General features: G+C 44.2%; 1 protein-coding gene across 1 annotated transcript in view; it reads left to right on the top strand.

Annotated features, from left to right (window-relative positions):
* Positions 1–493: 493 nt before the first annotated feature.
* Positions 494–18,295, top strand: part of celsr2 (cadherin, EGF LAG seven-pass G-type receptor 2) — a gene marked incomplete at both ends in the record, with an annotated part of 78,251 nt that continues 60,449 nt past the window's right edge. Inside the window, 1 exon segment of the mRNA XM_080728157.1 lies at positions 494–4,085. Within this exon segment, the coding sequence (XP_080584283.1) occupies positions 494–4,085 (3,592 nt within the window).

Raw genomic sequence — 18,295 nt, forward strand, 5'->3', positions numbered from 1 at the left:
TTCCAATCATCCATTTAATTAAGACGCCTATCGTACACATAGCCTAGTAATAAACACACACTCTCTCTCTCACACGCACGTACGCGCGTACACACACACACACACACACACACACACACACACACACACACACACACACACACATACACACACACACACACACACACACACACACACACACACACACACACACAAACAGGTTTATGATAATGAGAAGCCTCAGGGCGCAGGGGTAGCAGGAGCCATTTTTCTCATTCATGCGGAGTCCCGCGGACAGAGTGGAGGTGTCGCCTTGTTACTTGGATGAAGGAAGGTTACGGCGGTCCGTCTCATAATAAATCACCCTGGATTACCATCTCAAGTGCGGCGCGGAGAGCATGGATACACTACGACAAAAGACGACGCACAGACGGAAAGTTTAAAGGAACGGCGGGCAGGAATTACGACTACGAAACCGGGGTGACCGCCACCAACCAACTACCCAGGAGGAGAGATGCGCGCAATTAAGTTGGATTTGTTCTTGGTTTTTTTCGGCTGGTTACAACTCATCGCTTCGCTCTCGGACGGTTTCGTCGTTCACCTCAGCGAGGATGCGGAGCCCGGGACGGTCGTGGCCAGCGTGGAGCAGCGGAGCGCGGCGTGCGCTCTGGATCAGGTCATCGCTCCGAGCTCCGCGCGCGGCTTCATCGGGACGAACGCGGCGTCGGGCGTCGTGTTCGTCTCGGACGCTATAAACTGCCCCTCGCTCCGCTCGAACCCCTTCGCCGTCTACACCGTGGTGGACTGCGGGGACAATGGCTCTGGGGCTGGCCCCTCCACCAGGCATCTCGTCACCAGTCAGTACGACGTGCACGTTCATGGTAGGAACTGTTCAAACAAACGTGAAAGAAAATCTAAATACGATGTGGAGGTTATTAGTTTGTTGAGTTCCTATAACAATAGCCCTCATCTGGAGTGCCGCGAGGCAGGCTCCGCTTTATTCCGTGTGTGGGAACTGTTACCTGCCCCCCTGACCCACAGCGGTGTCCACTGCAAAGTCACCAAGAGCTCAGAGTTTTACTTTTCCGAGGGGCAATTGTTTGCGTCCGAGACGCTGTGCTGGCGGCACGACACGCTCCACGAACTTGACTTACACTGTAACCAGCTTAACAGAAACAATGCACCGAGAGGGTCCAAAGTCCACAACATCTCGGTCCGCTGGCGTGTAGGTCGGGGACCTTTTAGCCAGGGCCACCTGGGGAAGTTACTGGAAAAGGCTGCCCGGTCTGACTCGGGCATTGTGAGCAGCAGGAGGAAGAGAAGCGTCAACGGCAGCCCCCAGTTCCAGCCACCCATGTACCAAGTGTCTGTGCCAGAGAATAAGCCAGCTGGTACCCCTGTTGTTGTTTTGAAAGCTGTGGACTCGGACGAGGGTGAGGCGGGCAGGCTAGATTACTTCATTGAAGCTCTGTTTGACAGCCGCTCGAACAACCTCTTTGCTGTGGACAGGGCAAGTGGAGCTGTCTCCACCGTAGAGGTGCTTGACAGGGAGACAAAGGACACGCATGTGTTCCGCGTGACCGCTGTGGACCACGGCACACCCCGCCGCACGGCCATGGCCACCCTTACCATAACAGTCAGTGACACTAATGATCATGACCCAGTGTTTGAGCAGGAGGACTATAAGGAAAGCATCAGGGAGAACCTAGAGATAGGTTATGAGGTCCTGACAGTCAGGGCCACCGATGGGGACGCCCCGGTCAATGGCAATATCCTGTATCGTGTCCTTAACAGCAACGGTTCTAACAATGTGTTTGAGATTGATTCCAGGTCCGGGGTGATCCGCACCAAAGGGCCGGTAGACAGAGAGGAGGTGGAGGCCTACATGCTCTTGGTGGAGGCGAACGACCAGGGCCGTGACCCCGGTCCCCGCAGCGCCACGGCCACGGTCCACATTGTGGTGGAGGACGACAACGACAACGCGCCGCAGTTCAGCGAGAAGCGATACGTGGTGCAGGTGCCCGAGGACATGTCCCCCAACACGCAGATCCTGCAGGTCACGGCCACCGACCGGGACAGGGGGAGCAACGCGGTCGTGCACTTCAGCATCATGAGCGGGAACACCCGGGGGCAGTTCTACATCGATGCCCAGACGGGGCAGATGGACCTGGTGAGCCACCTGGACTACGAGGCCAACAAGGAGTACACCCTGCGGATCCGGGCGCAGGACGGCGGGCGCCCGCCGCTGTCCAACATCAGCGGCCTCGTCACGGTGCAGGTGCTGGACGTCAACGACAACGCGCCCATCTTCGTCAGCACGCCCTTCCAGGCCACGGTGCTGGAGAATGTGCCGCTGGGCTACTCTGTCCTCCACATACAGGCCGTCGACGCAGACTCCGGGGACAACTCACGGCTGGAGTACCACCTCACCGACACCACGCCTGACTTCCCCTTCACCGTCAACAACAGCACCGGGTGGATCGTGGTGGCCGCTGAGCTGGACCGGGAGAGTGTGGATTACTACAACTTTGGGGTGGAGGCCCGCGATCATGGCCTCCCCGTCATGTCCTCGTCGGCCAGCATTAGTATGACCATCCTGGATGTCAACGACAACAACCCAGAGTTCACTCAGAAGTCCTATTACATGAGGCTGAACGAGGACGCTGCGGTGGGGACCAGTGTGGTGACGGTGTCTGCTGTGGACCAGGACATCAACAGCCAGGTGACCTATCAGATATCCAGTGGAAACACCAGGAACAGATTCTCCATCACTAGCCAGAGTGGAGGAGGTCTCATCACACTGGCACTGCCCTTAGACTATAAGCTGGAGCGGCAGTACGTCCTGAGCGTCACTGCGAGTGACGGAACAAGGTTCGACACCACCAAGGTGTTCGTGAACGTCACCGACGCCAACACGCATCGGCCCGTGTTCCAGAGCTCCCATAACACAGTCAACATCAACGAGGACAGGCCCGTGGGCACCACCGTGGTTGTGATAAGTGCCACCGACGAAGACACCGGCGAGAACGCGCGCATCACCTACTTCATGGACGACAGCATCCCTCAGTTCGACATTGACTCGGACACGGGCGCCGTCTCCACTCAGATGGAGCTGGACTACGAGGACCAGGTTTCCTATACGTTAGCCATCACAGCCCGGGACAACGGCATCCCTCAGAAATCTGACACCACCTACCTGGAGATATTGGTGAACGACGTCAACGACAACTCCCCCCGCTTCCTGAGAGACCACTACATGGGCTCGATTATGGAGGATGTGCCGAAGTTTACCAGCGTGGTCCAGGTCTCTGCCACCGACCAAGACGCTGGACTCAACGGCCGCGTGTTTTACACCTTCCAGGGAGGAGATGACGGCGATGGAGATTTCATAATCGAGTCCACGTCCGGCATTGTCCGCACACAGCGGCGCTTGGACAGGGAAAACGTGCCCATTTACAGCCTGCAGGCCTTTGCTGTGGACAAAGGCGTCCCCGCAATGAGAACATCTGTCAACATCCAAGTGACCATCCTAGATGTGAATGACAATCCCCCCATGTTTGAGGAAGAGGAGTTCGACATTATGGTGGATGAGAACAGCCCTATAGGCACGGTGGTGGCACACATATCGGCCTCAGATCCAGATGAAGGGAGCAATGCGCAGATTATGTACCAGATAGTCGAGGGGAATATTCCAGAGATTTTCCAACTGGACATTTTCTCTGGAGAACTCACCGCCTTGATCGATTTGGACTACGAGACAACGCCTGAGTATGTGATTGTGGTCCAGGCCACCTCAGCCCCCCTGGTCAGCCGTGCCACAATTCACATGAAACTTGTTGACAAGAATGACAACGTGCCCGTGCTCAAAAACTTCCAGATCATCTTTAACAACTATGTGACCGATAAGTCGAGCAGTTTTCCCACTGGAGTGATTGGACGCATCCCGGCCTATGACCCGGACGTCTCAGACCAGCTCCACTACAGCTTTGAGATGGGGAATGAGCTAAACCTAGTCATCCTGAACCAAACCACAGGGGAGATTCAGCTGAGCCGGGCTCTGGATAACAACAGGCCGCTGGAGGCCTCCATGAGGATATCTGTGTCAGGTGAGTGAGGCCATTATTACCTTTAACTAGCACGCTTTCAACCCCATGTCTACTTTTCTGAACATAAAAGCAGAGTAGAGAGTTAAGTAGGCTAAGTTAGAGAGATTTATTCCTGTACTCTACTACTACAGTACTATGCTCCATCTCGTCATTTGAAATGTAAATGGGCTTCTCTGAATACTACAAGTGGTGAGTATTTAAATGTGGGTTTCCTTAGCTCCATTATTCCAGTATCATTTCCTAATTTCCTTTAGAATGAATCATTCATGAGGCAGGATTAACATTCAGTGCATGGTCTTTTATGTAAGGCCACTTCATCGCAAACATATTCCCATCAGTGACAAGCCCTCTCAGACCTATTCAACAATTCACTGAGCTTATCAGGCTGTGAGTGACATACTTATTCAGGTTACATTTGGTTATTAGGCGGCCAGTTTTGTCATCTTATTAAAGAGAAGACTTGTTTATACACCCCCAGATTTTGTCACTTAAATAGCTGTTCATCTGAGCATGTCTGTGTAGTCTGTGCTTGTGGGATCCACACTCCACTGATCACCCTCCCGCCGCCCCCATAATTACTCATCATACTTTAGTTTATACCATGAAGGTTTTCATGAAATTACAGTCAGTATTTTAAGAGTTTGTCTTACGATGATATTTAGAGACCCCTGGTTGGGAAACACCGGTTGTCATCTGTTTGAATGACTTATGGAGCAGTAATGTTTTTAATGGTCTATTGAACACTTTTCACAAGAAGGCCATATTTCATACCCAAGCATGTTTTCATCCATCCAAAGGGTTGTGAGGGAGTAGGTTTTATTTATTTAAACTAGGCAGATTTGGGTCACAGTTTTATCTCTGCTGCACTGCTGTTCAAAACGTCTGTCTTTATTTGTGCTCCGCGGGTACAAATCCACAGACATTTGACACCTTGTGTTCACACCAGTGTTATTGTCTTAACCTGTTTGACATACTGTAGTTGCATCACTTACCCTCCCTGCACTTTATTCATACAACTTTATTGGCTATGATGTGACTGAACTTGAATAACATCTGGGAGATAGAATGTGTTGTGCTGCTGCATGGATCTTGTGGGAGCCACTTTCTTAACCTTGACCTTGACTCTAATGGGGGGGGGGGGGGGCTGGGGGTGTTATGAGATCAGCAACATGAACCTTATCGTCTCTATTCTGGGGCCAGTTTTCGTCAAAGATCAAAGATTAAAAGACTAAAAAAACTAAACCCTTTTCAGCAAGGCATAAGTAAACTGTTGCATAGTAACCATAGCTTATAGATTTGATTAAAGGATGCAGTGCTAACAGGCATTGATTGTTGACATGGAATTATTGGCTAATTAATTGCTGTGTTCCTGTTACATTACTCCTAACGCCAGAGCCTATATTGGTTAGTCTGGGGGTAGTTGTCATAATGGATTGGATGGCTGCTTTGTTTTAACTATCTGGTCTCCCTTGAGCCTCCTTAAAATAAGAGGAGGAGTCAGTCCCAAATGACAGATGAGAGCAAACGCTGCCTGTTTCTCTGGAGGACAATAGTAGAGCTGTCGATTTTCGGAGGCAAGCAAGTGCTAGAGCTCATATTATGAGCTTCTGGTTGGGGGCAACAGCTGTGACTCTTCCAAGGACCAATTAGAGGCCGTGTTTCTCCGCACCGTCCAGCACCTGCTGGGGTATATGTGTCAGCACCCCTGCTGGGGGAGAGAGGGAGATGGAGGGGAGGGATAGAGGGCAGGAATAGAGAGAGATAGGGAGAAGAGAAGGAGGGACATACAGTGATAGCATTAAGTAGCATGGATTGGAAGATGCGGAGAGAGAGAGAGAGAGAGAGAGAGAGAGAGAGAGAGAAAACTGTAAAATGGATGCAAATTCATGATTAGTGAGGCACTGCTGTAGAGGGAGATTGGGGTATAAAGATGAGCAGATCCGATAGATGCTGCTTCTGCTGACCACAATTTAAAAAAAAAGCTTCTCCCTCAAGAGACTTCTGGATCCTTTTGCTTCATGATGCCGTTTAGGAGGCCACAATATGATGGATGATTGTTGACAGGGTCCATTATATCTTGTTAGACTGTTATTAACATAGTTTTTGAAGTAGAACGCCACACACAAGTATTGAACAGATGTTCATATTGATCTTTACAATCACAATCCCCTGACGTCAGGATGTTGTTACCTTACCATAGAATATACTACATTTATCTTGACCAAAACGAGGCATTGCAATGTCTCAACTGTTTATATTTAATGTGTTAACGGTGTCATCCAGACACTGTTCTCTCCAAAGAGAGTAATATATCTGAACCACCAGTCCAGACAATACCGTCTACTTTGTTGATAAAAGATTCTAAATGTTGTGGTCAAAACTTTAAGTAAAAAAAAACATGAATTACAACATGGTAATAAATGCACCTTGGTCATATAGGAGGTAACAATGTAGACTTGTTAAAAGAAAACTAAGAAACATGGGAAATACAGTCAAATGTAGCATGTGTTGCAGCTGAATTAGCTGCATTCAAATTATTCTAAATAATATTAGCAATGTTATTTAGAATACAGCCTCTTATTTATTTGGATTTGTTAGCGCTTTTTGGCTCTCTCTTAATGTTCCAATCATAGTGCCGGTTCTAGGGCTCAGGTGGCCGATGCAAGATTATTCGCGCGCATCCGTCAGTGGAGGGCCACCTAAAATAATCTGCAGCAACAGATCGAAATTTTCGTAACAATAAGTAAAAAAAAACGAAAAAAAAAAAACATCTTCCTGTGATGTGGCCCCTGTATTGTTTGTGGCCCTTAGCGACCGCTTATATTGCTTATGCCAGGAACCGGCCCTGGTTACAATATACTGTAACTCTGGGTCAGTCTAAACAAAAAGAGAGGGTAACATCTGACTAATGGACTCGATTAGACGGTGTATGTGATTGTTATCTCTGCCAGGAGATCATGCATTTGGCTCTGTGTGTCCGTAGCTAATGTTGCATAATACTATGGCCGATCAGTATCATATCTCATGTGCATGAGCAGCAGGCCATGGACCTCAATTCTCCAACATTTTTCACACCGATAAACAACAACCATGTCATTATGTATTACTAGCCCTTACCCGTTCAAAGATATGAGCTCCAAAATGATGTGCAGTGTGTGGGTTATGGGGTGCACACAGTATATGAGGGATGGAAAGTAACTTTAACTGGTGCTTGCATGATGTAGGAGCATCAATGTAAGAAACCCGTTTCGTTTAATGGCTACAGAGATACTGTCTCCCCCCCCCCCCCGCCCGCCCGCCCGCCCGCCTGCACACACACACACACTCCCCCCCCCCCCGTGTGTGTGTGTGTGTGTGTGTGGGTTTGTGTGTGACAGCGCCCCTCCCTTAACATGTGTGGTCACAAAAGGTACTGTAGGCTAAATAGATATAGATACACCATAAAAATGCTAATATACAGCATACGATTTGTGAAAGTGACAAACGGGCTTCACAGTTATGTCAGGTGTGTTCATATGCTGATGGTGATGCGATTTCAGATCAATTGCTCCAGCCACTGAGGAGAAACGCTGTGACAGACAGACACTCACTCACTCACTCACTCACTCACTCACTCACTCACTCACTCACTCACTCACTCAGACATTCGCAAAATTATAGTATAGATTGTAGCGCAATCATCCCGGTCCTAATCATCCCACCCGTCTATGGACAGGCTTTGGTCAATTGTATTCTGCTGCATGATTCATGAATAATCATGACAACAGGTAAACAAACATTTTGGCAGTTGTGTTCGTCAACAGTATGTTTTATAATTTGCTGAACTAGTCTCAGGTGAGAGGCCAGACTAACAACAGCAAAATAATACTCTAGTCTATATAGTATAGTTTATAGTAGTGGTTCTCTAACTTCTTCATGTCAAGGACCCCCAAATTGACACTTATCAGCCCGCGGACCCCCATTTGAAAAGATATGCCAGGGTCACCCCCATAAGAGAAGATTTTTACTGCTCTAGCAGTGATTCTGAACCATTTTAACTTCAAGGACCCCCAGTTTGACATACATTAGGCAACGCACCCCCATTTAATTAATTTTTATTCATGGGACCTCAATTTATATTATAATATCAATATAATTTAACTCTGAGAGTGTAAAAATTACCCGTAAGTGTCCATTTGGTTTAATTTGTACACTCTCAGGGTTACTTTGAGAACCACTTCTCTATAGGTTTAAGTTCTTACTTCCTCTCATAAAGGACCGACAAATTAAGTGTAGGCCAGCCAAACCTGACACATTTCAAATTGCAACGTTTGATTGACTGGTGATACAAACATAATTGACGGGAGTTGAGTGAAGTTAATTATCAGAATCCTAATTATCATGTCCCTTACCCCCATTACCCCGTGTCATTTTCATACTTGTGCACAGCCCAATACGTTATCATCAAATGCCCCAGGCTCAGGCAGAGACAGAGAAAGATGGTGAGAAATAGACAATGAATGTGTATGGGGGAGGAAGACGATAGACTACTGGTAATCACATGCCTACGCTTTGCTTTCAAAGGCTGTATGTTGGGTTCAAGTTTGAAGATAAAGCTAGATAGAAGATAGTCGAGGTCACACCAATCCAGGGAGTTATGATGAGAATTCTGCTCACGGCACTGGTTGGGAATGGGAAGCACTTTATAGGCTCTCTGGGATTAGTTTTAGTTGCATCTGAATCCTGGGATCTGTCTGTTCTCTGTTGACATACTAGGGAAGTGGAATACTGTTCCGAGGCAAGCATGAGCTTGCATAAATAGGTGTTTGCATTTGATGGGGAAGGATTTTCTTCCCTTTCATCCCTGCAACCCTGTTAGCTAGCTATAGGAAATGCAGATAGTCCTTTGTTTTTTTCCTTTTTAAGATTAATTGTACGGTATGCTTCTTTGCTTCGGTACATATGGGCTAGTAGTGTACAATATAGGGTGACAGGAAATGCAGTCAGAGTGGATGTATGCAACAAAGGCTGTGAGATGAATTTGAAACCCATGGCATCAAATACATGGTATGCACCTTATCCCACCATAACATCCTGCCCTTTGTTTGGATGGAGAAAATGTTAGACCAGGCCACCAGAACCGAGATTGAGCAGTTAAATACATCCCCTTGACTAATGAAGGCAGGCTCATTAGTTTCACTTGGCACTGCTTGCAGTTTTATACCAGAATACGCAAATGACATGTCAGCAGCTAAGGCATCGTCAAAGTTCTACCAGTATTGTGCTCAAAACCTCTCCAGACCTGTTGATTTCTGTCTTAGCTTGCCTCCTGTTTAATGATATTTTATTGAAAGCTGCACAATTATCAATTAACAGATTTGATGTTGACCACATAGCCTATGAGTATTCATATAAGTAGCATTAAGTGTTATGTGTGGCATTAAGTATCTCACAGTTGGTGTATAGGTTTTAAACCCCACACACAGTAAGTAAGGTGTTACCTTTCCTCTGTTGCAAAGACAACTTCTAAACTTTCTCAGTCTCCGGTTTGTCATTTCTCTTCCTCTCAGTTATTGTACTATGCTAGTATAAATGTTTACTGCGAAACACTGAACAGACCATTACATAGTAACTTTTTCCTCAATGCACAAAGGCCCTATAGTGCTGTTGAATGTTAAAGTTTTCTCTTTTCCCCCCTCTTGATTGTCACTATCCTTGCATAAAGATAACGCTACAAGAGTGGAATTTTAATGGAGGAAGCTCCTCTCTCCCCCATGTCTTCTAAATGAGAGCCCATGCTCTGTCCCAGTCGGCGTAATTTCGTTACGGTCTATTAATACTTTAAGCTCGGTTGTAGATGGAGTTAGTTGGATGGATGGATAGCTGCAGAGGACTGGTGCTGTGGGGCCTCCCAACAGCTGGACTGCTCTCCTCTCTAACTTCCTCGCCCTTCTATTATTATTTCTCACCTCCAGCACACCTTCCTCTTGTTTATGATATAGCTCACTGTTTCCCAAACACTAGCCTGGGACCCGTTGGTGGGTCGCGGACACATTTTTATGGGTCCCTTTATTTATTTTTGTTTCCTACATTTAATTTTTAATCATTATTGTATGATTATTTCAAAACATTATCCCAAAAAGCTAAGATTTTCATGGGGAAAAAATGCAGTGATTTCATTTAAAAATCGAAGAAATTCCATAAATTAGAAAACAAATGTTTAAGAAGTAGTGAAAATAGCCGATCTACGCGACACGTAGTGAGCTACAAGCTCACTACGTGATGAGCTATTTTCACTAGTTTGGGTCACGGGCAAACACATTTTTCGTTTGGGTCTTGGGCTAAAAAGTTTGGGAATCACCGCTATAGCTGCACCTTAACCCTGGTTGATAGGTTTGCTGTGGCACAGCCTCTTGCGTACGCACATGTTCTGTGTGTGTGTGTGTGTGTGTGTGTGTGTGTGTGTGTGTGTGTGTGTGTGTGTGTGTGTGTGTGTGTGTGTTTGATTGACTTGTGCCATCTGTAATCGGCTGCATTTCATTCCCTGCACTTTACTCACCTCCCACGACGGCGTTTAGTCACCCTCGCAGGCTTGCTTGGAATGTTTGTCTCACTCGTTTCTCTTTTCCTCCCTCTAACATCACCTATCACCTTGATCCCGTTTCTCTGCCCCTTCTCTTTTTATTGGCCTGTCATCCATCGCTACTTTTTCTCCTATCTTCCCGTGTCCATGGTTCTCACCCCTGCAACCTCCGCTGTTCCCTCCCATCATTTTCAAGCTCCTCCACCCTCTTTCTTTTCTCCCCCCTTCTCTCCTTTGAGTGATGCCCCCCCACCCCTCCCTAGTGAAAGGAAGAATGCTTAGAGAAATGCTTTGTTAAGCACCCAGTTGTCATGGTGAACCCAGCAATGCTTGAGAAATTCCTTGTGGGTGGGGACAAGGGGTAAGGTCCCTTTTGTGAAATGAAGATTGGGGGGAGGGGTAGCACATAAAGTTCTAAAGTGCAACTGTCCCCCTCTTGCCTCTTTCTGGTGAAGTATGTGGTCTTTCTTTGGAGCAGGGAGAACTATAATGCTTGGAGTCACAGTGACCTGTCCTGTCCCCCTGGCCGACTCTGTTCACTGTGCCGTTTATAAATACTAACTCGGGCGATATTTCCTCCAGTGGCTTTTTTAGGTGACAGCTGAAAATCTAGACTTGTATTCTATTTTATGTAGTTGCCATCGGGCAGAAACCTTATATCTCCATATTTGATGTTTTCATGTTTATTCTGTGATTTAACAGCCCTACTTCGTTATACTACAGCGTCACACAAATGTAGCAGAAATAATGGTTAGGTCTGTGTTGGTTTTATACACAGTTTAACCATTGGAAAGTATCAACAAGAGCGAAGTTGTGACTGTATAATAACTGCATTGGATCTATTGGAACACAGCTTTTTTTTTACCGTCCTGAAAAGTAACAGTTTTTTTTTTGGACGTACAGGGTTACTTTCTACCCGACAGTGACGAAAAAAGTGATATGACACAGTTGTTGTCTAAGGTCTTTGATTTGTGACATGGACACCTCAGACCACAAGGGTATCTGATTCCCTGCCGTCAGGCTTGTTTCTCAAAAGGAGAACATCCCTTTGTGGGCCGTGTTCCTTGCTTGGCTGCATTGAAGGTCCGGATGAGTTTTGGGGGCTGGCAGGTGGGGGGTGGGGAGTGGGGAGTGGTATGACATCATTGCTGGGGTGGGGGGGGGGGTCATGTTTGGGATTAGCATTGGTGCATTCAGGGGCGTCACAAGGGGGGGAAAAGTGGGACTGAGTTACTAGGGGCCTTAATTATTTTATACTTTAGCTATTGAAAAATAGCAGATATACAAGCTCACAGCGTGAGACAGAGTGCCGGGCTGCAAGCTTATAGATCTGCTATTTTTGAAAAGTCGTGAAAATGTGTGCAAATCTTTGAATATATCTATTTTTTAAGCAAACATTTGTAACTAAAAAAATTGCTTCTGGGGGGTCCCTGGAACTAAATATTTTGAGATGGTGGTCCGTGGCCAAATACATATCATTTAGGGGGGCCTTCACATGAAAAATTTTGAGCACCACTGACATAGAAAAATTGTTTTTTCAAAAAAACCTTAGAAGGATTTGAAATATTCAAAGACTTCACGATTTTTCAAAAAATAGCAGATCTACAAGCTCGCAGCGCGGCACTCGGTGCCGCGCTGTGAGCTTGTATATCTGCTATTTTTCAATAGTTAAAGTACCTACCCAGGGCCCAGAATTTGGTGTGACACCCCTGGTAGGGGGTGGGGGGGTCATGTTTGGGATTAGCATTGGCGCATCGCTGCTGGGGTTGGGGAGGCCTCTGATGGCGTTTGCACATAATCTCGGGGTTGTCCCTGTATTGTCCCCACTATCTCAGCAGACAATGGGGACGGGGAATTTAGCGGGCTCTGTCTGGGATCACACCCCACTTTCTTTTGTGCCTCCTCATTTGCCCTGATGCTGTTCTTTTAAAGGAGTTTCACTGTGGTCTTATTAGTCTGCCATGAAGCATCCTGTTTAGTGTTTACTGTATCGTCTGATGTGTACAGTGAGCTTTGTTTCGTGAACTAATCTAATCTACCCTGCACTGCGTGAAACTTTTGTTCAGTTTGCACAATGAAAATCACTTAGTACCATACACGTTGTCTTCCATAGGTGCAATAATTAATCCAACTAATTGATTTAATGGATTATAACTTTTAAATAGATAATCAATAATGTAATACATAATTGATTAATAATCAGTCTCTATTTTGGACGTGCATTATTGGTGAAACATTTTGAAAATGGTGAAAATAAATCATCTAGTTATTTTTGCTGTATTTTAGCGTGACACCTTTGTGAGACAAAGCATAAAATAACTCTTAAGTGGTTAATCTATTTGTTGATATACAAAATCGTCATCTTTTCGGTTATTCAATTAATCTAAAAAGTAATCGATAGAATTTAAGTAGATAATTGATAGATAAAGCTCTAAATAATAGTAAAGAAATCTTTGTCTACGTGTCTGTTCTTTTTTTTTTTAACAGTATTTTTTTTTTTTTTTAGACATACAAAACAACATATAAAATACAATAAAAGACTACAATCAAAGTTCAGACAAAAACAAAACAAAAACACAAAAAACAAAATACCCGACACCAACACGACACATAAGAATATAAAATAATCATGACACAAAGAGCACAGGTGTCTATGTTCTTACACTGTAACCAACACATATGCTCTATGTTCTGACACTGTTTTTTTACATAGCTGCATTATTGACGCAGCTTATTGTGGTGATTTTTACAGTGACCTGTGGATGAACTGTATTGGTTTTGTACTACAGTCAAGTGGTTTGGTTTGATGGCAGTCATTGTGGTAAGAGGTGTGACCAATGAGACAGTGAACCTCAGTGCATAGGAAGTGTGGAGCTACATGTTGGTTAGTAATCATAGGATGCCTGTGAGTTCTCTGAACAGATGGTTTCTGTTTTCCTTTTTACACTGTTTTGTTTCTTACTGACTGAGCCAGCTAGAGGCAATTTAGTGATCTAGACGGTTTTTACATTTTAAGTTCATAATCCCACACTAAAGTTAAGACATAATTCCCATATTTGTCTTCCCACAATATTCTTTTCTAGGCTAACTGCAGCATGTGATTAAATGTAATCATAATCATAAGTATTATTTTATTTTCACTTTTCAATAGGCTGTTACAATACAAAGTGCTTTACAGAAATAAACACAATAGCACACACGGTTAGAATACAAAATTAAAAATTAAAACATACAACAAACACAAAACAGTGTATAATAAAAACGAATTAAGTGCTAAAATAGGAATCGAACAACAGATTTACTATAAAAGAGCCTCCCTGTAAAAGCAAGCTTTGAGAAGTTATTTTGAGAAATTAAGTTTGTTTTGATTTTGAGTTTGCTAGCCTCAGTTTCTCATGCAGGTCGGGAGTTCCACTTCCACAGACCACAGTTGTGAGGCTCTAATGCTCGTTTTTTTTTTGTAATGAGGCGGGCTGTGGGAACAGTTAGAGCAGTGGTTCTCAAACTTGGGGTCCCCAAATTATTTTGTGGGGTCCCCAGATGATTAGCGTAATGTGATAAAAAAAAAAGTCTCACTCAACGGTAAACAAACCAACATACCGTAAGTGTATACAGGGTATCTGCACATTTATAAAGTGACAATTTAAGGATTTTCAAGACAGCTTTAATATCAAACTGGCCAAACTGTCAAATATTAAGTAAGCAAGGTGAACATTGTGAAAATAGTAGATCTACATGCTCTGCTATTTTCACAATATTTATCTGTTGAACCGAGTCACATCAAATGTAATACCTACAATTCCAAGTGCTTGAAAGTTGACAGGGTGGGGGTCCCCAGTTCATATATATTTATTTTGGGGGTCACAGCCTAAAAAGGTTTGAGAACCCCTGAGTTATAGGGTCCCACCTGATGAGTGCAGGCAGTGCCGAGGCTCATATATAGGGTGCAATTATATCTATGATATAGGTAGGAGGAAGGCCATGTAGCCAGGGCTTTAAAGTTTAAAATCAATTATATACTTAACAGGTAGCCAGTGTAGCATTGCAGTGATGATGGGAGCGATATGGTCTTGGCCCTTGAAAGTTGTTAAAAGCCTGGAGATGGGAGATGCCGCCTTTTGGCTGGACCCAGTATACAGGGAATTACATTAATATAGTCTTGACAAAATTACTAATATTCAAGGTCCGCTTGAGTTAAAACATTACATTTTTACAATATTCCTAATTTGGAGAAAGAATTATAGCACTACATTGGTGATTTGTATGTCAATACAAATTGTGGGCGGAGTGGTTAATGTAGGAGGACAGGTTCCCAAGTTTCTTTCTCAAGTCACCGGTCAGGTTAGTTTCCAGTTTTGTGACATCCAGCGTTTTATATCAGAAAGACATGTCACATGCAATAACATGAGATAATTTGACTGTCATTACCCAGTAAGCGGAATACAACGTTGGGTGTTGTCCACGTAACAATGTCATTTTTTATTATAGTTACACGTCAGATCATCTGACCCAAGGGAAGTATATAAATAGAAAATAATGTAGGACCAATAATTGACCCTTAGGGAATACCACACGAGAGGTCGGCTAGGGATAAGAAGAATTCTGCCCCGTTACAACAGAGAAAGATCTGTAGGAGCAAAACCAGGCAAGAGCAGGGTCCTGACTCCTTATGCCAACACTGTTTCCCGGGCGTTAATCGAATGCTGAACTCAAATCGAGCTTGATTAAAAATGAACAACCTTCAGAGTCAGCGGTGAGCATTGTGGTAGAGCTGTTCATGTGCTGTGCTGGGCATGAATTGATATTGTTATAAATAAAATACTACTGCCATTCATATGTGAAATCAATTGAGAGTCAACAGACTTACAAAAATAATTTGATAGAAAAGTTACGTTTGAAATTGGTCTAAAATGGATTTAAACGAGAGGCTCAAGTTCCCTTGATGTTTCACGCTTATTGCTTTAAAATCCCCTGAAAACATAATAGCCTAGAGTCTAGACTCTAGACCATTTCTTATGGCTGTTGTGTTTATACATCTTTTATTTAAGGTACGACATAGGTACAAAAACAAGAAACAACATGCTCACTATGTTTTCTATACAGAATGAGTATCGGTAAGCTTGAATAACAGTCTCATGCTTGGTCACTTCTCTGCATGCTAATGGTTCCTTGTACCATTGCGCTGACAGCGGTTTTCCTTTGATATGTAAATGTATTGATTTGAATTTGCAGATCCTCCTCTTTGGCTCCAAGCCCCTTCATGATGATAACCAAAGAATCTCTGGAATGCTCCTGTTCTTATGGTTAGATAGAAAAGTTAACGTTTCACTGGAGGATTGGTATAGCTGTTTGCAGCTATTCATGGCCAGTGGCCACAAATTATTACAAATACATTTCCCTTCAAAGATTGTCAGCTACGCTGTTGTGAGTGGTGAAAGTGGGTTGTGTGCGACTGCCCTATAAATCTTCAGAATTAATGGTTTGACATTGAACCTATACTGAAGCATTTCCTTTTACTGGATTAAAAGACAGAATATCACGATGGAATCTAGTTTGTATTGCCTAAGGTTTGATTGGGATGCAAAAAAAAGTATTATTTTGCTAGAGCAGATGTGTATGAATATTTATTTCACTCTGCCTTTTAATGATTGGGGGGGAAAGGGAAGAGGCTGCATAAAAACACAGACCTCCACTACAGATATGATAATGGAACATTATGATGCTTCAAAGTACTTTATTTTGATCTAAATGGCACTACTAATATTGCTCAGATATGGATAACAGCAAATCTGTTGCGTAGGAGTTTGAAGCTCTCTGTTCACACCTTTTATCTGAGTGTGAAATCTGTAAGTGGGCTTTGCTGTGATATATTAACTGCTTCTGTTAATTTGTGCTTAGTCTCATAGTGCAGCTATATTCCAACAATGGGACTAGCCTGTTAACCCCTTGACATGTTGAACACCAGGGGCATTATCTAAAGTTTCTAAACCCAGATGTGGAATCAGCCTCAATCAAGCCCCATCTTAACCACGCATTCTTAACTATAGCTGCCCAAGAATATTGTCACTGTCGGGCAGAAACCTTGTATCTCCAAGTTTCAAATGTGTATGTTTTTTGGTAAAGCAAAGCCCTGCTTCACTATACAAAATCGTCGCACAAGACTAGTGAAAACAGCAGATCTACAAGCACACCGCGAGGCGTTTTGTGCTTGTAGATCAGCTATTTTCACTAGTTTAGATCATTTTTATAATGATAAATAGGAAACTAACAGTTTTGGACATACAAGGATTCCACCCGACAGCGACGATATGCTTCACACGATTCATTACATTGGGTGTTTTCCCTGGGCATTTTAACATTTCACTGGTTTACCTGATTGTTTTTCTAATTTCACAAGTTCATTAACTTCTGCAGAACGGAAAATATATCTGCCAAACTTGTTTTTATATGTAAATGATAACATTTTGAAGGCTTAGATAACGAACCGCTTGAACCCTATTTTATACTAGTCGTACAATATTGTTGTTTGCCAAAAAAAAAATGCTGATCTATAAGCTCTCAACGTGTTGCTTCGTGGCACGCAATGAGCTTGTAGATCTGTTGAAGGTGGTTAAACGGAGTGAGCGTGCTATGTTGTTGGTGTAGCTTCAGGCCATTAGTAGGCGATCAGATTGTCCCCACCCAGTTTAGATGAAAAACATTGCACTACAGAGGATTACAGACAGAGGGACTTCTGGGGGTGATATGGTGATGAGAGGCATTGTAAGGGAGGTGGACACCTGGCTGGGAGACATTGATAGTATTTTATGTAGGAGGAGGGGGAATCAGCTTTAACCGTTGCTTGTTCTGTGGGGGGTCAAGAAGAGGGGAGTTGGCGGGGGGAGGAATGAAAGGGAGAGGTGGGGGGACGGGACGGGACTATGGAGCACGTTTGTTTCCTCAACGCAGAACCTCCAACTGAAGCATCGTTCTCCATTCAAGCTGCAGTGTGTTCAGCCTGTTTCGTGTTTCATCCTTAGTTAATTCATTTAGGCCTAGAATTATTGAATGCTTTAACCAGTGAAAAATAGCAGATATACAAGCTCACAGCGCGGCACCGAGTGCCGCGCTGCGAGCTTGTAGATCTGCTATTTTTGAAAAATGTATGAAAATGTGTGCAAATCTTTGAATATATGTATCTTCAAAGCGAACGTTTGTAACTCAAATTTTGCTTCTGGGTGGTCCCTGGAACTAGATATTTTGAGATGGGGGTCCGTGGCCAAATAAATATCATTTTGGGGGTCCTTCACATGAAAAAGTATGAGAACCACTGACATAGTATGTCTCTCAAGAACAGACTAGTCCAGTTAAGTGAAAAGGACCTTTTCTTTGACGATGGCTGGCCAGATTGCTGATATAGAAACATAGGTTTTCAAAAAAATCTTAGAAGGATTCAAAAGACACTTATAGAATCGGGTAAAAATTCTAATTTTCACGATTTTTCAAAAATAGCAGATCTACAAGCTCGCAGCGCGGCACTCGGTGCCGCGCTGTGAGCTTGTATATCTGTTTTTCAATAGCTAAAGCATAAAATAATGATACACATAATGTGTACCCATTCTGAATGGGTTAATTCAAGCACTGCAGCAGCGCATTCCCCCAAAGACAT

Source organism: Nannobrachium achirus (assembly GCF_963921795.1).
Source record: "Nannobrachium achirus genome assembly, chromosome: 6".
Classification (NCBI taxonomy): Eukaryota; Metazoa; Chordata; class Actinopteri; order Myctophiformes; family Myctophidae; genus Nannobrachium; species Nannobrachium achirus.